The 20,905-nt window shown below is 46.4% G+C and overlaps 1 protein-coding gene and 1 pseudogene across 1 annotated transcript; one reads left to right on the top strand and one right to left on the bottom strand.

The window, feature by feature from the left end:
- Positions 1–1,277: 1,277 nt before the first annotated feature.
- LOC129355095 (LIM domain-binding protein 3-like) lies at positions 1,278–16,716 on the bottom strand (annotated as a pseudogene).
- A 1,729-nt stretch (positions 16,717–18,445) lies between these two features.
- Positions 18,446–20,905, top strand: LOC129355094 (uncharacterized). Its single transcript, XM_055024645.1, has 2 exons — positions 18,446–18,691; positions 19,115–20,905. Exon 2 carries the CDS (start codon positions 19,799–19,801, stop codon positions 20,903–20,905), a length of 1,107 nt encoding a protein of 368 aa, XP_054880620.1. The 5' UTR covers positions 18,446–18,691; positions 19,115–19,798.

Below are 20,905 nucleotides of genomic sequence, written 5' to 3'. Positions count from 1 at the left end.
ATAATTTTAATATTCGTTTCTATGCAGATGATTCTAGCCTGTTGGGCGATGTTCTTTCTGGTTGACAGCAGAGGTCTGGATATTAGCAGACACCTGCTGAGACTGGTGCTTATTAACTAAAAGCAGTAGCAGAGATGGAGGTGAAAGATAGATCTAAGTGCAGTTCTTGTACTAGCCACCAGGAGACGCTAAAACAGTATTTATAGTTAGCAAACTGGTTTCTGTGGTCCAAAATAATCTCAACCCTGAATCTTCTGGATTGGAATCTGGTTTCTGGTCCAGATTCTGATCAAACTTTCAGATTTACTGCTCCTCTAACTACGTTTATTTTTACTTTATTAAAAGTTAATCAGGTTAAAAAGCAGATTGTGATTATCTCTACTGTCATTCTGGATTATTTCTGTGTTTGTGTTTAATTTACCTGAAGCTGCAGCAGCCTCCTGTAATCCAGAGGAAGTGGTTCTGAAGTTCTGCAGTGTGAACGGACCCGTTACACCTGAGCGTCTGATCTGCGGCAGCTCAGACACGTTTACAGTTCAGGTAAAAAAAAAACTAAAATAAACACTTCAAAATACACTCAGCGCGATCAATAAATAGAAAAGGTTTGAGATAAAGACAGAGGAGGATCGGCTCCATCAGCTCAGTCTGCAGCAGCGCCCCGGCAGGTCACACAGGAAACGACTCGTTAGCGTTTCCTGTGTGGATCTGTTGGGTCTGAGATGAAGCTGCTGCAGACAGAAAAGCTTCACAGCATAGAGTTTCTGGATCTGATGCTGTTCAGTCCAGAGATCGGCACCAGAACCAGAACCAGAACCAAACTCCTGTTGAGCTGAAAGCATCTCTATACATAATAAAAGTCAAACAGGCACATCTGCAGGTTGATTAAAAAATAAAAACAGAACTTTATGGTTTGTGTCTAGAATAAATAAGATGGCACAAGTTTAAAATCTAAAACTTTGTGTTAAAACATCAAACTGTATTCAACGACTAAAAGTGACGTTAAAAATAATTTGTTCTCCAGCATCAACCCATCGTCTGTAGTTGAGGGATCATTTTTCCCTGCAGGTGCAGCATGGAGCCGGCTGTCTCTGACCTGAGCCCCGGTCGCATGCAGCAGCAGGACTTCCTGTCTGGAAGCAGAATCATCATCATCATCATCAGTAGCTGGTGGTTAGCATGGCGGCTGCTCACTCAGCTCAGCTCTACACGTTGATGGCGGGCGTGCTTCTTGCACAGAGGCTTGTCCTTCTTGGAGTAGAAGGGCTGACCCTCCAGGTTCACGTGGCACACCTGCAGAGACAGCAGCACTTAAAGGACAGCCTGACCTCTGACCTCTGCCTCTGAGCCGGCTCTTACCGCGCACACACGAAGCAGGTGTCGTGCCAGGTGTGGCCCAGAGCCTCGATGAATTTATCTCCAGCCTCCACCGGGAAGTCGCAGCCGTGACACTTGGTGCTGAACAGGGCGACGTAATCTGACGGAGCAAAGGACCAACGCTAAGCTGCTAACGCTAACATGCTAATATTTGTTTCAGAACTGCTAAACAAGGACTTCCAGCAAATTCACCATTTTTATTCCAAGGATCAAAGATCCGTCAGAACCAATGGTGGGAACACTTCTGCTAGTCTGGTAATAGCAAAGGTTTTAGCTCTGAGCTTTAGCTTTAGCTCAGAGCTAACAAAGTTTTTGCTAACTTTGAATTTTTTAGCACACTTAGCTTCTCCTAAATTCATTTTTATGGATGCAATTTAAATTCAAACAGCAGACAAATTCAAACTTATCATCGGCTTTAGCATTAGCTTCCACTGTTTACTATGTTGGTGTTCCAACTTCAGAATTTTTTATTTTTAGCGTTTAGAGTTAGCTAAAGCTAGCAGCACCACCACTGATAGCAAGGAAATTAAAATCATCACAGATGAATTTATGAAACAAATCTTCATCTCCACAACAACAAAACCAGCTCCACCTTCCTACTGATGTAACCACTTTAACCACCAGCAGGACCAAGTTCCCTGTCTTTTCCTGGTCGTCTCTTCAGACCATGTTTCCCTGTTGGTGGACCTGAAGCCTCCAGTATAAACCCGGTTCTGTCCCAGAGAACGGGGTCCGCTGTACCTTTCTCGCAGTACGGCTCCCCGTCCTCCATGTGGAACAGGCTGTTTCCAAATGGTTTCCCGCAGGCGGCGCACACGAAGCAGGTGGTGTGCCACGTCTGCCGCAGGGCGTGCATCACTTCCTGCAACGCATGTGGTCGTTACGTCACTCAGAGAAACACCAAGGCAACAAACTAACCAAGGCCTCAAAATCTCAAAAATCAGAAAAATAAACTATTGTAATGTTAAATAATTATGTATAATGCAAACAATTTTTTTTTTAGCCCTTAAATATATTTTGTGTATACTTTGAATTTCTAGAACAGCATTGATGATGAATCTGGTCTCTCGTGGTGCGGCGTAGATTTCTCTGTTTTCTGTTTGGATTTCTCACCAATTTCACAAATCTGCCATTTTTATTTCTTGCAGTAATTTTGTAGTCCAAGTTCCAGGATTTGAAACTACAAATGGAGGTCAAAATGTTTGGTTGTTGGTGAATTAAGCCATCAGAACCTCTTAGCACCATTTCTCTCGGAAATGTTCCCACATCAGAGGTGGAGTATTTGTTGTGCAAAAGACAACTGTGTTGCTATGACATCCTGGTCATTGCTTTGCTCGCAGTAGCATTGTGTTTCTGCTATTGCTAATGTTAGCGCGGTGTGCTAGCAGTTAGCTCCCTGAGGACTGAGCCATCCTGTATAATTCTCGTTGTTTTTGCCATTTTTGTCTTTCCTTCTATGCGATTCCTGGTGCTAGCATTACCATTAGCTGGCTTGCTAACTATGTCAAGACTTTGTTCCCATTCCCATCACCTCAGATCTTTAAACTCAAACACGTGCAAAGTGGCTTTCTAACCACTACATGAGAGTCAGGATGACCTATGACCCCAGGGTCTGCCTCACCCCCATGATCTTGGTGTTGCAGCGGGCACAGGTTGGAGCGAAGAACTCCTCGTAGCAGTTCTCACAGTAGACGTTGTTCTGCTCCTCCACGAAGCTGACGTCGGCCAGGGAGACGTGGCAGTAGTGGCAGTTGAACTCTTCGGGGTGCCAGGACCGGCCGAGGGCCACCAGGAGGGGCCCCTGGGGACCACAGCAACACCGTCACACACTATGCACCGCAACGAGCCGCTCTGATGAACGCCGAGGCCCGTACCTAATGACGCTGTTGCACGCTGAACACAGAGGCGTGCGGCTGCTGGCGGCGAACCTCTCTGCTCTTTGAGCCACGCCCCTCGCCACAGGAAGGAAGGGGGCGGGGCTCGGTGTGATGTGGGCGGAGCTGGGGGCGGGCGGCCCGGCGGGGGACGGGTTAGGGATGTACGCCGGCGGGGGCGGAGCCGCCTGAGGAAGCGGCTGGACCTTCGCGGAGGAGGTGGTGGTCTTCCCCGGGTCGAACTTATCGGCGAAGTTGGTGTCGGTCACCCAGGGCGGTCGGTTGGCGGTGGAGGAACCCGGAGGAGGAGCGGCAGGGGGTGGGGCGGCTGCTGCAGGGCGGGGCTGGACTGGAGCTGCAGACACAGGCAACACGGTCTGATAGCATCACAAAGTGAACAGACAGGCTGACTCTGAAAGCGCTTAGCGCACTGAGCTTCTCTTCAGCTCAAATCTAGGAGTGAAATAACTCTGGTTTTAGCATTAGCTTCTCCTAAAAACAGCGTTGTTATATATTGGCTTTTATTATGCTGAAGCCTTTTGAGACTCTGAGAATCAGCAATGGTGACCTCTGACCTTCACTCTGACTGACAGGTGTTCTGGTTACAGCCTGATATCTGCTGATGTGCGCCCTCTGACGGCCACCATATTCACACTCCCTCACCTGGCTGGGAGGGGAAGATGCAGGCCGTGCTCACCACCTTCGGGGGGGCGGAGCCAACGGGGATCTGGATGGAGCTCTGCTGGGTGGCGGGGCTTGGAGTGGGGGGCTGCTGGTAGAGCGGCGGCATGGGCTGGAACTGCTGCGGCTGGAACTGCTGAGGGGGCGGAGCCTGGTGCGTGGGCGGGGCCATCCCGTACTGGCTGGAAAAGCACAAACACATGTTAAAATCGAAGGTTCAATTCCCACAGCAGAGCCTTCATCTGAAGGTGCAGTCTTCATCACGGACTGTCTTCTGATTGGTCAGGCTACAGAGCCTTTGATTGGCTGCTTGGTGTGACCAAGTAATGCTCTCTTCATCCATCCAACCATCTCAAAGTTTCTTCAGAAATATTTCTGCCTCTTTAATCGACCAATCAGCTCAGCAGGTGGCCTGATGTCCCACTCTGTGAAACACTTAAACGCACCGCCTCTCTCTGAAGACTGAAATCAACACTTCCTCACCCTCTGACCTCTACTGCTTCCTGTCAACCGTCTACATTCACAAGCTGATGATCTGCTGGGAGTCAGGAATGTTTCAGGATGAATCCTGCTGGGAGCAGCAGCTGGATGTTGGATCAATGTGATTAGAGCTTTATTAGATCTGGAGCAGTGAGGAAGAGGAGGAGGAGGAAGAGGTCAGACGTTCCTCCATGACATCATCTCCATGTCAGACTCCTGCTCACATCTTTTACTGGTTTTTATTCAATTCTGAATCCTGTTTGGATCTAATGGTTAAATGTTATAATCCATCATAATCAATAATATTAATTTTTAACCAAGACTGAAGCACCCAAATTATTACTCCTTGGTGTTTATTTGGAAAATATTGAGCACTTTGGGATTTTCTTCTGCAAAAATATGTATTTTTTCCTCTGGCAAACAGTCAAAAGAACATTTAACCATGGAAAACTTGAGTTGATATATAAAATATTTAATGTGGTGAAAGTTAAATGTTAGTCTTTATTAGTTTAATAAAAGGCATTGTTTTGGGATATCAAAGTGGAAACTGTGAAGTTAATTAAATTAAAGCTTCTGATTTAATATTGTTAGAGATAAATAACCAAACAATGTTATTTTTTGTGGTTCTGAAACAAGTTTTATTATTTCTTGCAGAATATTTAAATTGTCTTGTTTCTTGTTGTTTTCAATCTGACATTTTAACACATCTGCTGTTTTATAGAGTGAAATGAACTGAGTGTTTTAATCCGTTTCCAGCAGGAAGTCGACCTTCAGTTGGATCTAATCTGCTTCCTCTTCCTCCCAGAGACAAAATAAACTCTCTGGAGGAAACAGCCGACCGCTGCTGCATCGATCCAGGACCAGTGGAGCCTGGAGGATCGATGGGATTAATGGAGGATGAAGCAGAGAGCCGCCCGGCGGCGGCGGGCCGGTGGGCGGAGCCTGTTACACGTCACATGATGCTTCTCTGCTGTTTCTGCCTCCAGAGAAACTCGGGACTGAAGCAACAGGAGAAACTTTACGTTCTGCTCAGGTTTCCAACTTCCTGTGTCTGTTGCCAGGGTAACTGATGCTAGAAACCCGGCAGACGGTTCATTAAGAAATATTAAGTTTTATGAATGTTTGTCTGCTGTGTGTATTTTAGTTTCCTGTTAAAATAAAGTGAGGCGACTGAAACACCGATATGTTCTGGAGCTCTATGCTCCCATCATGAGGTTTGACATTCTGGATCCGTTTCCGTCTCGTTCCAGAGATCCAGTGGATCCAGGTCAGCCTGCAGAGCTGCAGCTCCCCCTGCTGGACACACACACTCACTGCATGCAGCTGGAGAAATGGACCTGCAGGTTCGGTCAGTAAACAGTGAGGGAGGGAGAGGGGGGTGCTCAGGTGAGGAGGCGGAGTCTACCTGCTCCTCTTCATCACCTCCTCCTCCTCATCCTCCTGCTGCTGAGCTGGAAGCAGACATAAAGAACCCATTGATCGCTCCGCCTTTGTCCTCCAGAACCAGCAGAACCAGACCTACTGGGCTCGGTTTGGGTCAGATGGGCCAGCAGCTGGAACGTCTTGGACTGGGCGCCGCGGCGACTCCAGTCACTCTGGTTCTGGTTCTGGTCTGTGGTCCGGACCGCCTGGCAGACTGGAGAGGCGCTGTCCACCAGCCGGTCGCTTACAGAGACACGACTGCAACCAGAACCGGACCGGGTCAGAACAGAACCGCTTCAGGAGCATCAATCAGAGCCAGAGCTGGAAGAGCTCCGGCTCCTCGATCTGAGTGGGTTAACTGGGTTAACTGGTTTAACTGAGTTAACTGGGTTAAAGACACACTGACTTGATACTGAGATGGGAAAATAAAACAAGAACTGATCAGAGGAGAAACCGGATCAGAACATTCAGAGATTTTCTCTTCAGTCAACATTTTTCACCTCCAGAGACGCGCAGACCTCAGGGTCAAACTGGGGTCATTCAGGGTCAATCTGGGTCATTCAGGGTCAATCTGGTTTTTTTTTTAAATCTCCAGAATAAAGTTATAATTTTATGTCAGCTCCTCCAACAAAAAAAATTAAAATTATAAATTTTGAGCATCTTGTGAAATTATATTTGGCATCAAATTATTATGATTAACAGTAAACGTCTGAACTGATCATCAAATCCTGAAAACTCTTCAAACTTTTACTCATTAAAACTTTTTTCTTGTAATTTTTTTTGATGTTCTGACTTCATTCTCAGTTTTCACTCTGGCCCTAAAACTCATATTTTTAAGACTTTCTGGTTTGTTTTCTAAAAGTTTTTCATTTTGCACATCAGAAATATTGATTATTTTAATGAGTTTCTACTGTTTTTAATAAACGTATTAAAAATCAGTTTTTTGTTTTTCATCACAGCGAAATAGAAACGAAGGGAAACAGAACCTACAAGCCGACCATCAGAACCAGAACACTATTATTGAACAGAACCAACACCATCAGAACCGTCTGTGATTATTGATCCTTCTGACAGCAAAGGTAATCAAGAAGAGCAACCAGAACCAGAACTAGAGTCTGGATCTCCTAGAGTTCCCAGAACCAGAACCCAGCAGAGCAACAAGTCAATAAACGGACCTTCGAATGAAACAGGACAATAAAAGTGGAGGACTGAGCTCAGACAGTTCAGCTGCTCAGAACTGAACCCAACAGAACCAGAACCTCCACGGAGGTCAGATTTTACCCAAAGCACCAACTTGTCCAAAGAGTTGGACATCAGGCAGCGTCCTACCCAGCATCGTGTCCCTTGGCCTGCGATTGGCCGGCGATGGTGTCCATGATGGCGTCCTGCGAGTACAGGCTGATGGGCGTGTTGTACTGGGCGTGGATGATGGTGGCCTTCCCGCCCGGACCCGTCACCTCGATGGTCTTCTGGGCCGACAGGCCCGAGTCCTTCAGCACGCCGGGGCTGAAGCCGGCACTGAGGGGAGACGGACAAGACCAGGAAGACACGGAGGACAGGACGGTTGGACGACTGGGTTTGAGTTTAAAACAAGAAGAAGAAGCAACCAGAAAGCTGCATGCTCACAGCAAACACAGCACAGGCCCGGTTCACCTCAGAACCAGCAAGGACTGGGCTGGCCTCAACCAGAACATCAAGACACATAGGAGACCCGATGGGAGGCTCTGGAGACGCGTCGGAGACGCTACTGTGCATCAACATAACTAAATGTCCTCAAACTGACGAGGAAACTATTCGTGAAACCAAACTTGGAACTGAATAAACGTCACAAAGAATTAAAACTTCGTCCCATTTCGCCAGAAACAAAACTTTCATCTTTATTTCTAACTGTAGAAAAATCTTTCAATATTAGCAGTAATAATAATAACTAATATAATAATAATGCAATTCATGCACTCGGCAGCATGCAGTCTGCAGGAAGGTTTGGCTGAACTGGATTTGGTGTCAAACGCTGATTACTGTCATAATCTGACATTGAGACAGAAATAAAAGGAATTAAGAGATTAAATTATTTTCTGATCAAGACATTTTCACTCCCAGAAACACTAAACTACCCACTGAGGTTCCAGCAGCTAAAGATTCGTGCTAATCTACAGACATCCAGCAGAACCACAGCAAACCGTCAGACACACAGCAGACAGGGTACTAACTTGGGAGGAGCGGGGCAGAAAACCTTGGAGACAAACAGACGACAGAAACAGAAGAAGAAGAAACATCATCAGAGGCTGAACAAAGCCTTCACATGAAGAAATGAAGATCAGCGTCCGTCAGCAGGAGGCGTTCTTCATCAGAACCTTCAGGTCCTCCTCCAAACGGCCAGGACCACCTTTAATCTGGTTCCAGAACCTTTAATCTGGTTCCAGAACCTTTAATCTGGTTGCAGAACCTTTAATCTGGTTCCAGAACCTTTAATCTGGTTGCAGAACCTTTAATCTGGTTCCAGAACCTTTAATCTGGTTGCAGAACCTTTAATCTGGTTGCAGAACCTTTAATCTGGTTGCAGAACCTTTAATCTGGTTCCAGAACCTTTAATCTGGTTCCAGAACCTTTAATCTGGTTGCAGAACCTTTAATCTGGTTCCGGAACCAGATTAAAGATGTAGATGTAAATCTCTGCCCTCTGCTTCTCGTGTTTAAACCGGAGCAGCTCCAGATCTCCAGCTGCTGAATCTTTGGATTCTTCTGGATTAAATGCTGAGAACGGTTTGTTTTAATTCCTCTACAAGTCAACCGTCATCTATAATTTCAGTCCCGAACCCTTGTGACGCGTGTTGGTGGGGTCGGGTTACCCCTGACCTTTAGAGACGCCCTCGCTCCGACAGGTGTCCGGCCTCGGCGTTGGCTCGGTCACCAAACCCAGCTGAAGAATCGCCGCTCTGGATTAACTGACCTCTGCGCTTCAGCTAAAAGTTTCATCCCTAAATGTTCTGATCAGGTTTGGTTCCTCCTCCCTGGGGTCAAAGGTCAGCAGCGTTAGTGGCATGCTCTCTACGTACCCCGCCTGCATGGCCGCCATCTCCCTCAGAGTCTCCTCTGAGTACAGGCCGAGGGGGAGTTATACTGCCCCCGGTGGTGGGGGCTGGGCGCCGCGCCACTCCTCCCCGGAGAGCCAGCCGCCGCAGGCTGGGGCGGCGCAGACGCACGGCCGTTTACCTGAGGCGCCGGGCGCCGGGAGGAGGAGACATGAGGGGTCATCTGAGGGACAGACTCACAGCAGGACTTATCCAGTTTAAGACTAAAATCACACTTTGCTAAAAATTAGAATCTGGACCATATTTAACAATTCGGTTGGTATATTTTATCTTCAAACTATCAGATTTATGTGGAGGAGTTTTGGTACAACAGAAATACAAACTGCAGCTAAAATCACTTCCAACTATTTAACAGTGACGGTATTATTCTAACCCTAAACATTTACATTCAGTCTGTTCCCTCCTGACGGTCCAGTCAACCCGGTTCTACTGGAACCAGAACATCTGCTCCACCTCCAGCTGCTGTGGTTCTGAGTCTGACCAGCCTGTTCCCCTCCTGGCCTGTGGGGGCGCTGCATCAACAACCACTGCAGGAAACAACACTAAAACCTCTGAAGACACTGAGAGCAACTTCCTGTTTCACCAGATGAAACAAGATGGAGGCGTCAGAGTTTAGTGATTTCTCTTTAGTCTTTGGCTGAAGACCAGGAGCCATTTCTGCTGCTAGCGCTAGGCTAACACGCTAGCCTTGATTACCCAGAATGCCCTGTGCTGCTGGGAATGATTCATCTAACTGTTGTTTTAATTTATATCTATCAGTTTCCTATCGTTTGATTATTGGTGAAGCAGACAGATTAATAATCCAGCAGCAGAAATAGATCAACTTTATTTTTTTTTTTTTAATATCAAACATCAGAGTATTGTGATAAATTTCAATATTTCTCACCAGTCATCTCAGAAAGTGAAAAACTTTTCAAATAGATTCATCTCACAGGGACTAAAATATTTTAAGCCTTTATATGTTTTGCAGTTTATTGGTCATGGCTCCAGGTAAAGAAAACCCAAAATTAATTTCTCAGAAAATCATAGACTGATGAGAAACGGATGGTTGAAGAATAAATGTGAAGTTTCTGTAAAGTACAAGCTCCTCTTATGACAGTGAATCTCCCTGGCAACCAGTCAGCTGCAGCCATAGTCATGACATCACAGTGTGACGCTTCACTGTGAGACGACTGGTGAGACGTTTCCTCTCTAATGCGACATTCTGAGATGTTCTGCTGTAAGGAGCAGTTCCTCATGTCGCCACTGGAGGCAGCAAAGAGCTTCTGAACCATGAGAAGCTGCAGTCAAGGGGGCGGAGCTACCTGCTGGTGAGGGATCATGGGAATCACGGCGTCCATTCTGGGCGCGCCAAGGCAACGGGGCGCTTCGACCTGCAGGAGAAAAAATCATGAGTGCTGCTGGTTCTGCAGGTGAGGTGACCTCAGGTGACCTCTGGTCCTCACTTGGTCATGGTGAGCGCCAGGCTGTGGTGCGCCATCTTGATCTTGTTCTGGGCGTCCAGGTGGGTCATCCCCTCGGTGCCGACACCGTCGATGGCCACGATGACGTCGCCCTGGATAAGGTTCCCCCGCCGCCTTGCTGCCCGGCGTTATCTGTCTCAACAGAGAGAACCGGGCCAGAACACGGAGAACGGGTCAGCGCCACGGCGGATTACCGCTGGCGTTCCAAGAAACAATCAGTGGAATGAGAACAGATCGATTTATCATCCGTTCACTCAGATTACTGTAATCTAGGGACAAATAATCTCGCTGGGAGACAGAATCAGAGTGGGCTGAGAGGGGAGAACCTTCCAGAACTTCTCCAACCCTCCAGAACCTTGTGACCCCAGCTCAGCTCCTGGTCCGATTGGCTGCCAGATTAATCAGAACCAGATCGTGAAGTTTAACAGGAAGCTGCTCACTGAGCCCGAACAATGCCGGGCCTGTGCGGCGGCCGGTTTCAGAGCCTCTCTGACCCACATACAGGTCGCAGCCTGCATGGCTCACATTTCACAACCGGGTCGGACCGGACCGGCCGCCAGGATCCCTGGTTCTGGTTGCTTCTGATCCGCCGGTCCAAAACGCTTCAGCTTCATGTAGTTCAGATTCAGACATTTCTCTGATTTCTGGTAATTTAATCTGAATAAATTAATTTGTTTTGGTTCCAGAAAGAAAAGAATCATCATTAAAAAATGAAAGTTTATTCACCGCTAAACATAAAAACCAACAGAAATATTTAGAAAATCAGAACATTCATCATGTTTTGATAAAGTTATCACCAGATATTTGATCTAGTTTCAGTTCAGGGTTAATTATTTAAACTTGTTAATCTACCTGAAGCTCTTTGTTGAATTTCGTAACTTAATTTTATAGAATATTCCTGTCACCGTTTCTCGTTTCCATAGCGATCCGGTTTCTGGATCATTTATGGTCAGTTATTATTTTTAAATTATGTTACACTGTAGTGACCCCCACTAGTTAAAAGCTAGCTATGCTAACTCTGAAGTGCTAATCATAAACATTAGTTCTGCTAATGCTAAGATGCTAAATTGCTCATTTAAGCTATTGACTGATGCAGATCTGCTCTCAGCGAGCGGCCATGTTTTCACCAACACGGCGGCCATGTTTTCACCAACACGGCGGCCATGTTTTCACCAACACGGCGGCCATGTTTTCACCAACACGGCGGCCATGTTTTCACCAACACGGCGGCCATGTTTTCACCAACACGGCGGCCATGTTTTCACCAACACGGCGGCCATGTTTTCACCAACACGGCGGCCATGTTTTCACCAACACGGCGGCCATGTTTTCACCAACATGGCGCCCAGAGCAGCTGCTTCTTCTGCTGCTTCTGCTTCTTCTGCTGTGACCTTCAAGACGTTATTGATGTTTATGTCCTGCAGCAGACGTTTCATCTAGTTTCTGACGTTTCAATCCCAGATGTCCCATTAGGCTGTGATCTATGACGTTCTGGTTCCGACGTGAAGGGTTCTGGTTCTGGTTCTGGGATGGATTCTCTCTCAGTAATCTAATATTTCTGATTTATGGCCTTAAATCTGATCTGCTTAAAGGTCTAAAACACTTTAAAAGAGGTAAATATTTATGTTTCTGTATTTGTTTGATATAAAACTGTAGGGTTTCCTTCTGACCTCTGACCTCTTCACTATAGGATCCACCAGCATCCCTGCAGGTCTAATTTGGGCTCTGCGGATGTGGGATGCCCCCGCTGCTGTAATGGGAGTTGTGGGAGTCGCTGGCCGGAATGGTGCTGGCCGGGACGGTGCTGGCCGGGTCAGCGCCGCGCTGCAGCACGGCTCCGGTTACCGCCGGCTCGCCTTTCACTGTAAAGTTTACAGGAGCAGCTGAAGCTGCAGGAAAACCGACGCCTGCAGGGCAAAGAGCCGCTGCGCTTTGCAGCAACAGCAAAACATGACACAAAGATCAGCAGAAAGCTGCATCCTTCACAGATTACAGAAGAGAAGAAATGAAAACATTCCCTCTGAGTCACTGGATCCAGTTCAGCTGATGGACAAACCAGTTTAAAGGGAAACCAGTTCAGACGTTTGTAGAAATGTACAGAGAGCCATTACTAAAGCTACACTCAGAAATTAACAGCAATAATTTGGGTTAATTTTTTTAGTCATATTTTTGCTTCACTTCATACTAAATATTTCACTTGGAACTAAAAACTTGACCAGCTGAATAGTTTCCTTTAAACTAAACAGTTTGAATCTAAGTATTTAGTAGCACAGCTGCAGTCTGGAGCGAAATGTTTAACTCCTACTCAACCATTTTGTTGAGAACTTCAATATTTCCATCTCCATATCTAGCTAGCACAGAGCTAACTGTTTCGCTAATGTGGAAAATCCCCCCTGATGAGGGGAAGTGGACTGTCAAAGTAAAAGCCTGCTAACTTCTATCATCCTGCTGGTGAAACTGAATCACTTCAGTTTCTGCAGATTAACATTTAGTTGGTAAAACATAAATATTTAGCTCGCTAATTAAATGTTTTGCTTTAAATGGTGACATTTATGAATGAGTGAATCCCATGGTGAACGTATGACTGAATGATGAATAACCCAAATTATAGCTGCTAACTGAGTCACAATCAGCTCATGTTCTGCTCAGCAGTTTGGCCAAATAATCCAAACCTTGATACCAGAACTTTCCTTCCTGCAGTTTGGACCCATATAAATGAGGAACCAGAGAAAACCTGATGTTTGCTCCAAAACGGTTCTTCTGATACCAAAACCCCCATCGATCCTGGTACCAGAGATAGCGCCGCCTCCTGCTGTTGTTTCCAGAGGATCCCCTGTTGGCCGACTGCAACATCAACCTTTAGTTTATCTGAACCTCCTGCAGACCGGATCAGAACCACCTGAGGGTCTTCCAGGCTAATCTGGTAACTTATAAAAGGGTAGAACTGTGATGGTTCAGACCCATAAACAGCTGATGTTACCGTTAGAACATTAAATAATCCAAATTGATAAATTAATGATAGAAATACATTTTTCCAGAAGCGCTTCATGTCTCTGATTGTCACTGATGGTTCTGGTTCTCCTGACACCTTCAGAACATTAAAGTCCAACATCAGTAGAACCTCAAGAACTGCAGGAGGTTCTGACATCTGAACCAGGTGACCAGAACCAGAACCGAGCTGCTTCTTCCTCTGGATAAAAATGTTCGGTTCAAATCAACCAGAACATACGAGGCTTCGTAAGACACCGGACCACAACAGAACCATCAGAACCAACAGAACCATCAGATCGGACCAATAAAAATGTCTATGACAGAACAGTTCTACTGGACCGATCAGAACCTTTCAGAAAACACTCATTTCTAATGACATGGGCTGCTACTGAGAGTTGGGACACTATGAGTGGAAAATTCAGTGGAAGGAAAAAGTGTAAACTCAGCGCTTTTCATGCTTCCCTCTGATGACAAGTTTTAAGGGACGCTGATTTCAATTTCCAGCAGGACTTGGTACCGACCCACATTACAAACAGTACCAGTTTATCACTCTGGCAACAGCAGCTCAACAGGCCTGGCCAGAACCTTGAAGGGAATAAATGGACTGATATCAGAGGAAGAAAGACAGCGGAACCAACGATCCAGATGACTTGAAGGAAGCTAGCAGTGGAGGACATACTAACGCCACTCTGCTAATCGCAGAGCTAACGTTACATTTAGCGGCTTTGTTAACTTTTACCACAATCTGCTTCCCTAAATTAACTGTTCCAAACAGATTCTAAAGCACAAATTTGAAGTTTTAGTTATCAACTTAATAATTCCCCAAGCAGTTGAGCATTTATATTCATGCTCTTATTTTGAAGTTTGTTCAAAATATTGTATCGGCTTATTTTATAAATAAACTGAACAAATATTAAGAGCATAACAAATGAATGAATGAGTTAGCATTAGCAGATCTAATGTTTATGATTAGCGCTTTAGGGTTAGCTTAGCTAATTCCAGTTAGCCGAGCCGACCACTGGTCACTGTCAGAGCAACCTGGGCTTGCAGAACCTCAGGAGAACCACACTTCTGGGTTTTTATTGTTCTGGTTTAATGTTCTAGAGTTTAGTTCCAGAGTCACCAACAGAAGGGCCCAGTAGAACCAGCAGAACCAGAACAGATGCCAGCGCGGCCATGAAGACAGAACCTGCTATTCAGAGACCGAGCTCTGGAAACATAAACCCGGTCCAGTTTTAGAAGCTGCAGCTCTGTTTTCAGGGGCCACCGAGGCCACGAGGGGCCGCGGAGGCCATGACGGGCTGTCGAGGCTCGGGGGCAATGAGGGGCCGCCAAGGCCATGAGGGGCCGTGGAGGCCACAGGTGGCCATGAGGGGCCATGAGGAGCCGCCAAGGCCATTAGGGGTCCCCCGAGGTCATGAGGGGCCACGGAGGCCACGGGGGGCTGCCGAGGACACGAGGGTCCGTGGAAGCCACGGGGGACCACCGAGGCCATGAGGGGCCGCCGAGGCAATGAGGGGCCGCCGAGGCCTCGGGGGCCTTGAGGGGCCGCAGCAGCAGGCCCAACTCAGCAGCCAGTCGTGGGATGATGGGGAGCAACAAGCAGCTTCACTGTAACGTCTCCCTGATGATGAAACTAGAGCTGGAGGCTGATTGGTTCAGCAAAGAGTCTCAGTCCGACCAGAAACTCTCCTTAAGTATTTACACCCCTCTGCCGGATCGGACCCCACCGGATCGGACCCCATGCTTACCCTGGAGACGGTCAGTGGCATGTTAAAGTCCTTGCCCCCCTGCAGCCTGAAGCCCAGGGCCCGGGGCCCGGCAGGGTCACTGTGTAGCAGCTCATTCCTCCAGCGGATCCTCGGTTCCGAACCGCAGAGACGCTCTGGAAGAGAGGAACCGTCTGAATGGTCAGGCAGGAGGAAGGTTGAGGAAGGCTGAGGAAGATGAGGCGGCGGGGCGCGGCGCTAAGAATAGCCAGGGATCGCAGCGCGGCATTGTGGGAGGGGGTGCGGACGGGGAGGAGGGGTAGGACTTATATGGCGTGAAAGGAGAGAGGGAATGCCAGGCTCGCTGTGATTCACCAGGTTAATATAGACCCTCCGATTCTTCCAGACCCTCTACAGGGTCTCCCACGGACACAACCAGGAGCCGGCAGGAAACGTCTTGTTATCTGGAGATGATAGCGCCGAGAGGTCCGATACGGGAAAGGTCAGCAACAGGAGGCCAAATACCTCACTGGGACCAGAACCACTCAAACACTGAGTCCAGAACCATCACTGAGTCCAGAACCAGGAGCAGAAATGGATCCTTATCATTTCTTATTGGCTTCAGTCTGGATGAAAATCATTAAAAGGACCTCTAATAACAGTTTTTCCTGATGCTAACCCTAACCTGGATCATGGATGTAACATGTAGCATGTAACCTGTAGCATGTAGCATGCAAGCTACAGCATGTAGCCTGAAACTTGTAGCATGTAGCCTGTTGTTCAGGGTGGGGAGGCTGATCCCAGAGCAGCTGGTTCTGCTCAGTGTCGAATGTCACCTACTAAGTTTAGAGGGGAATCCGACAGAGACGCTGCTGAGCCTCTGCAGGCTCCAGATCCATCCTTCCTCCTGGGCTCCTCCCAATCAGACCAACCTATGGGCCCTAACAGAGATCCAGATCCATGGTTCTGCAGAACTGGGACAGGCAGCCTCTGCAGGGACCCAGAGAGTCTCAGGAGGCCTGGAGAGCACCTGCTCGATCCACCCATCCATCAGGTGTACCTAATAAAGTGGCCTTGTCTGAAAGGTCAGACCAGCTGGTAAATGGAGTGTCCCCTCCTCCGGCTCAGGCTGAGTAAAGGTCAGCTCTGCTGCTCCATTAGCCGTTCAGAACCAGCGGAACTGGACCAGAACCAGCAGAGCAACTGTCTGGAGATGTTTTCAGTCTCTGAACTCAAACCTGCAGCCTCTCATAGAAACTGTGTGACTTTCCACCTGGGCCAGGTTGCCCCGCCCCGCCCTGGCTCTCAGCTCCGCCCAGCAGGGTCGCCCTGTGCACAGAAACCAGCAAACACCCTGAAATCAACCCCAACCTGTCCGGGAGAGTCCATACCCGGAGCGTAGCTCCGTCCGGTTCCGACAGCAGCTGCCGGCTCAGCGGGGGGAGCAGCGCGCGGGCGGCCGCTGCCGGCCGGTCCCGCTGCTGCTAGGGCTGAACGGTACCGTACCTGGCTGGGAGGACGGGTCTGCGGTGGTCCGGGATCCAGTTCCGGTCCCGTCCGGACTCCCTGCCTCGGAGCGGAGGGCGGGGAGCTCAGGGGATTTTCATTAACGGGATTTTGATTTAAAGAGGCAGGAGCCTCAGAGCGACTGTCAACAACACACACACACACACACACACACACACACACACAGCTTCATTTAAATACAAATAATACAGAACTATTCCCAATATAAACTCTCCATAAAGTATTCATACGGGGCCCTGTAAGGGACATGCGGAAATCTTCTTTTGCTCCCCGCTATATGCTTACTGCAATATGCTGCTCTATTTTCCATACAGTCACAAATATCACTTTAATATTTCAAGCGTATACACATTTAAAGAGCCTCGGTGTTTATTCATAAATGTTTGGAATCGATTTATTCCCTGCATGTTTGTTAACGGCCCTTAAAACCGACACAATTAAAACCCTCACATTATTTAAACCCGCGATAATAACTGGCCCAAATAGTCTGGATGTATTTTTATTCTTTCCTTCCTACGGAAAGTTTTTGTTGATATCAGAGGTTTGTGGTGAATTTCTATCCTAAAGAAGAAAACGATATAAAACTCCTGCCAAACCGCGCTGAGACGCTGCGGCCGGTTGCTCCTCTTCTGAAACAAAAATGGCTTCCAGAACTTCATCATGTAAACAACAAGCAACTTACCGAAAGGTAAATGACCGAGAAACAAACATGGCGCTCCCGCCTCTCCAGCAGGTCAAGTACAAGGCGCCAAAATACTAGGCCTCGGTCAAAACTGAGATGATTTCAGGATAACCGCAAAAGTCCTTCATGCTGGCCGCTCACTCGACGTCCTGAGAGATCGGGAACACCCGGTTTAATCTCGGTTTAATCCCGGTTTCAGTGGATGAACGTCCGACCCGCCTCTTTTTTAAAACGATGATGATGAAGCTGCGCCATGTCTCTATGTAGCACAGCGCATGCGCCTCACGCTCATAAATAACAAACATGGCGCCGTTCGGAAGGTTGCCAGATCTGAGTTTCTAGTCCAAATGCAACGTGAGACCGTCATAACTGAAAAACAACAGTCTGTATCTCCAGCTCTTCTAAAGCTAATGCTAATAGCACGATATGTATCATCGCTAGTTTATTCTTCATGTAGTTTCAGAATAATTTAGAGAAACACAATTTTGATAGATGAAATTTATTAAAACTTTTCACTCTCCATTCTGTTTTTTGATCCATCTTTTAGTCATAAGTTTACCAATAAATTTGTTATTTAAATAAGTACAGTAAAATTTCTGAAATACTTTTTTTATTTTTGATTAATTTATGCAAAGTCAACAGACCTTATATATTCAGTTTGGATTTCATTTCAGTAAAAGTCATGGGCTTCCTGTTCTGATGTTTCTTAACTAACTGAACTTTATTTCCTGGTCGGGATCCATCGCTGTGCAGATCATCTCCATGGAAAGGGAGACGCTCATCCTCCACCAAACAGTCACATCCATTTTTCTGCCAACAGCAGCTCTAGTTTATATCGACACCGAAGAGACGAGTTCCGGAGAACCAGAATATTTTAGATCCAGTGATGAGATGAAAACCTGGATCTGATCTGAAGGATCCAGGAGAACCAGACTGGAGACATTCCTGGTCCCGATTCTTAGTTTGATTCTTTTTCCTCAGAGTGTAGCGATGTGATGTTGTTACACTAGATTGTTAAGTGGGAGGGTGTTCCGATGGGAAATTCTGAGCACCGGCAGCTTTATTTTGAAAGGACGACAGATCCATTGTAATCCAGCAGGTAACTTCCTGTCTCCAAATTATTATTTTATTAAACTTTCATGTGTTGTAAATAGAAATGGGAATTATTATTGTTGCTGTTGAACATATTTAGTTCATGGGTCATTATTTCTAGTATCAGTTTGGAGTTTAAAAATATAAATTAGTGGATCATACCATTGTAGGCTGTGAAAGGTTTTCCCACACTCTCGGTCGCGCTCTTTCTGTTCGGATTCCGTGGGAGAAGGCGCTGTGCGGGACTGAAAAGTACACTGTTCTGATTGATACTATTTTCTGCCATTTGAATGCAGATGTAGCAAGTATGCAAAAAAACTTGTTTATATTTCATCCCAAATCCATTTTCATTATCTATGTATATTTGTTTTTCTTGGATTTTGAGTTGTAATTTTATTTTGGTAAAGAAGCTTTTATTTTCTTGTTTCCTGTTTATTTTCTTGTTTCCTGTTTTTGCGTCACATCCTGTGTGTTCGCGCTACTCTCCTCAGTTCGCGCCGAACTGCGCTGGGGAGAGGTGAGTGCACAGAGCCGTCATCAGTTTGTTTATGAAAACATTCCAGATATTCTAAGAAAAGTATGTTTGCTAATTTAATATATCTTATATATTGTTTTTGTACTGTTTTATGTTGGTGCAGTACTGTATTGGGTGTCTGATTCCCACCATTCCGACATTTGTTGAGTTTACCAAGGCAACCTGGTTAATTTTGTTTTTTTGATCGTTTAAGGTGTGTGCTGTATGTGGGAAAGTCGGAGCCCAGACTGTTGCACTGATTTATTTTTGTTTTAAAACAGGTATGTGAGTTTCTTCAAAGTGTTATCTGGATGTTAGAGTAATGTAATTAATATGTTTTCATATATATCTTTTTATTGATTCAATCTGAATTGTGGGAGTGGCGACTGTCGGGCAGGTGATTTGTTTGTTTTTGTTTTGATTGTTTAGATGTTAAACAATGTTAGTGAACCTCTGATGGAATTCTGCGTGAGTTCGCGCCGAACTGCGCTGGGGAGAGGTGTGTGCTGTATGTGGGAAAGTCGGAGCCCAGACTGTTGCACTGATTTATTTTTGTTTTAAAACAGAATAAACCTGCTAGACATCCCGAGTCCTCGTCTGCTGGTCCCTTTTATTACACAACGCAGAGTCCAAGTCGGCTACAGTGGTGCCGTGACCCGGATCCACACTGCTTCGGACAAGTTCATCACGTGGTTCGTGAAGAGTGGATCAACGTCAGCTGGTCACCAGAGGTTGCTTGTTACATTAAGACATCTATACAAACTGAATAGTATAACAGAGTTGGATGTTGAATAGTGTTTTGCTCCACCAACAACAACAAAATATATATATACATTTTAAATATTTGCATTTATGTAAACGATTGTAAAAGAAAATTTAAAAAAAAAAGAAAAAGAAAATGACTTATGTTAAAAATAAGGCAGACGAGGATAAATGTTCATTGAGTCATGTTAACTTCTCTGTGGGGAGAGGGAGAATGATTGAGGCTTCGCCTTTTACCCCAGTTCGAAACAGTCATGATGCAGGCTCTCCAGCCTTTTGTTCTACGCGTGTAGTTGAGAATGTATCTTCTAGCGTTGAGTATGATGGTGCAGTTCCGGACGATTCAGTTAGTGCTGATCCACCATTAAGTGACCTTATTACAAGCATTGCACAACAAGTTGGACAGTCCATAATGGACCGTCTTAAGGGTGAATGTGGGGAAGGGAGTGTGAAGGGTCTGCAATCTCAGAGCAGTGTGGGCCAATCACAGAGTGAACCCACTTACCTCAACTTGACTGGGGCAAAGTTAGTACTACAGCCAGATGTCAAAGAACCCCCCACTTTCAGGGGAGATGGTTCTGACAAATACACTGTTGGCGAGTGGGAAGAATTAATGAAAATCTACTTCAGAAAACGAGGCACACCCACTAACGAACAGAACACTGAGATTCTCTCTAAGTTGATGGGAAAAGCTAAGGACATTGTGAGAATTACACTGCGAAGCAGCCCTTCACTAAAGCCTCAGGAAAAACCAGATATTGTCTACAGCATCCTTAGACAACATTTCAGTGATGTGCCCTTTTCATGTATGCCTATGGCCGACTTTTATAACACTGTGCCACTAGCAAGAGAAACACCCCTAGATTACTGGGTACGCTTGAACAAGGCAGTTGATGCAGCGGAAGAGGGTTTAAAGAGATTAGGACGGCATCTGGATAACCCTTGCCAAGAAGCAACTATGATGTTTGTGAAACATTGTCCAGACCCAGCGCTTGCTGCCATCTTGAAGTTCAAGGCACCAGACAAATGGACGGCTGGTGAAATTCAGGAACACGTTGATCGTTACCAAATTGAAACCAGAGAGCAGACATCTTCCAGGTCAAGATATCCTAAACTAGCTACTGCTCATGCTCAAGCTCCTGTTCCTGAGCAATTATCACCACCACCCAGCCACTTAAGAGACAATCCATCACACCGAGAGACTGGTGCCGCAGCCCGTCACATTGCAACGACGGTTGCATGA

Source organism: Poeciliopsis prolifica, unplaced genomic scaffold (genome assembly GCF_027474105.1).
Source record: "Poeciliopsis prolifica strain line A6 unplaced genomic scaffold, Auburn_PproV2 SCAFFOLD124, whole genome shotgun sequence".
Classification (NCBI taxonomy): Eukaryota; Metazoa; Chordata; class Actinopteri; order Cyprinodontiformes; family Poeciliidae; genus Poeciliopsis; species Poeciliopsis prolifica.
This window is presented reverse-complemented; position numbering and strand designations above follow the sequence as displayed.

Excerpts from the sequence above, each read along its gene's own strand:
- LOC129355094 (XM_055024645.1), top strand. The coding sequence starts at position 19,799 with ATGACTTATGTTAAAAATAAGGCAGACGAGGATAAATGTTCATTGAGT.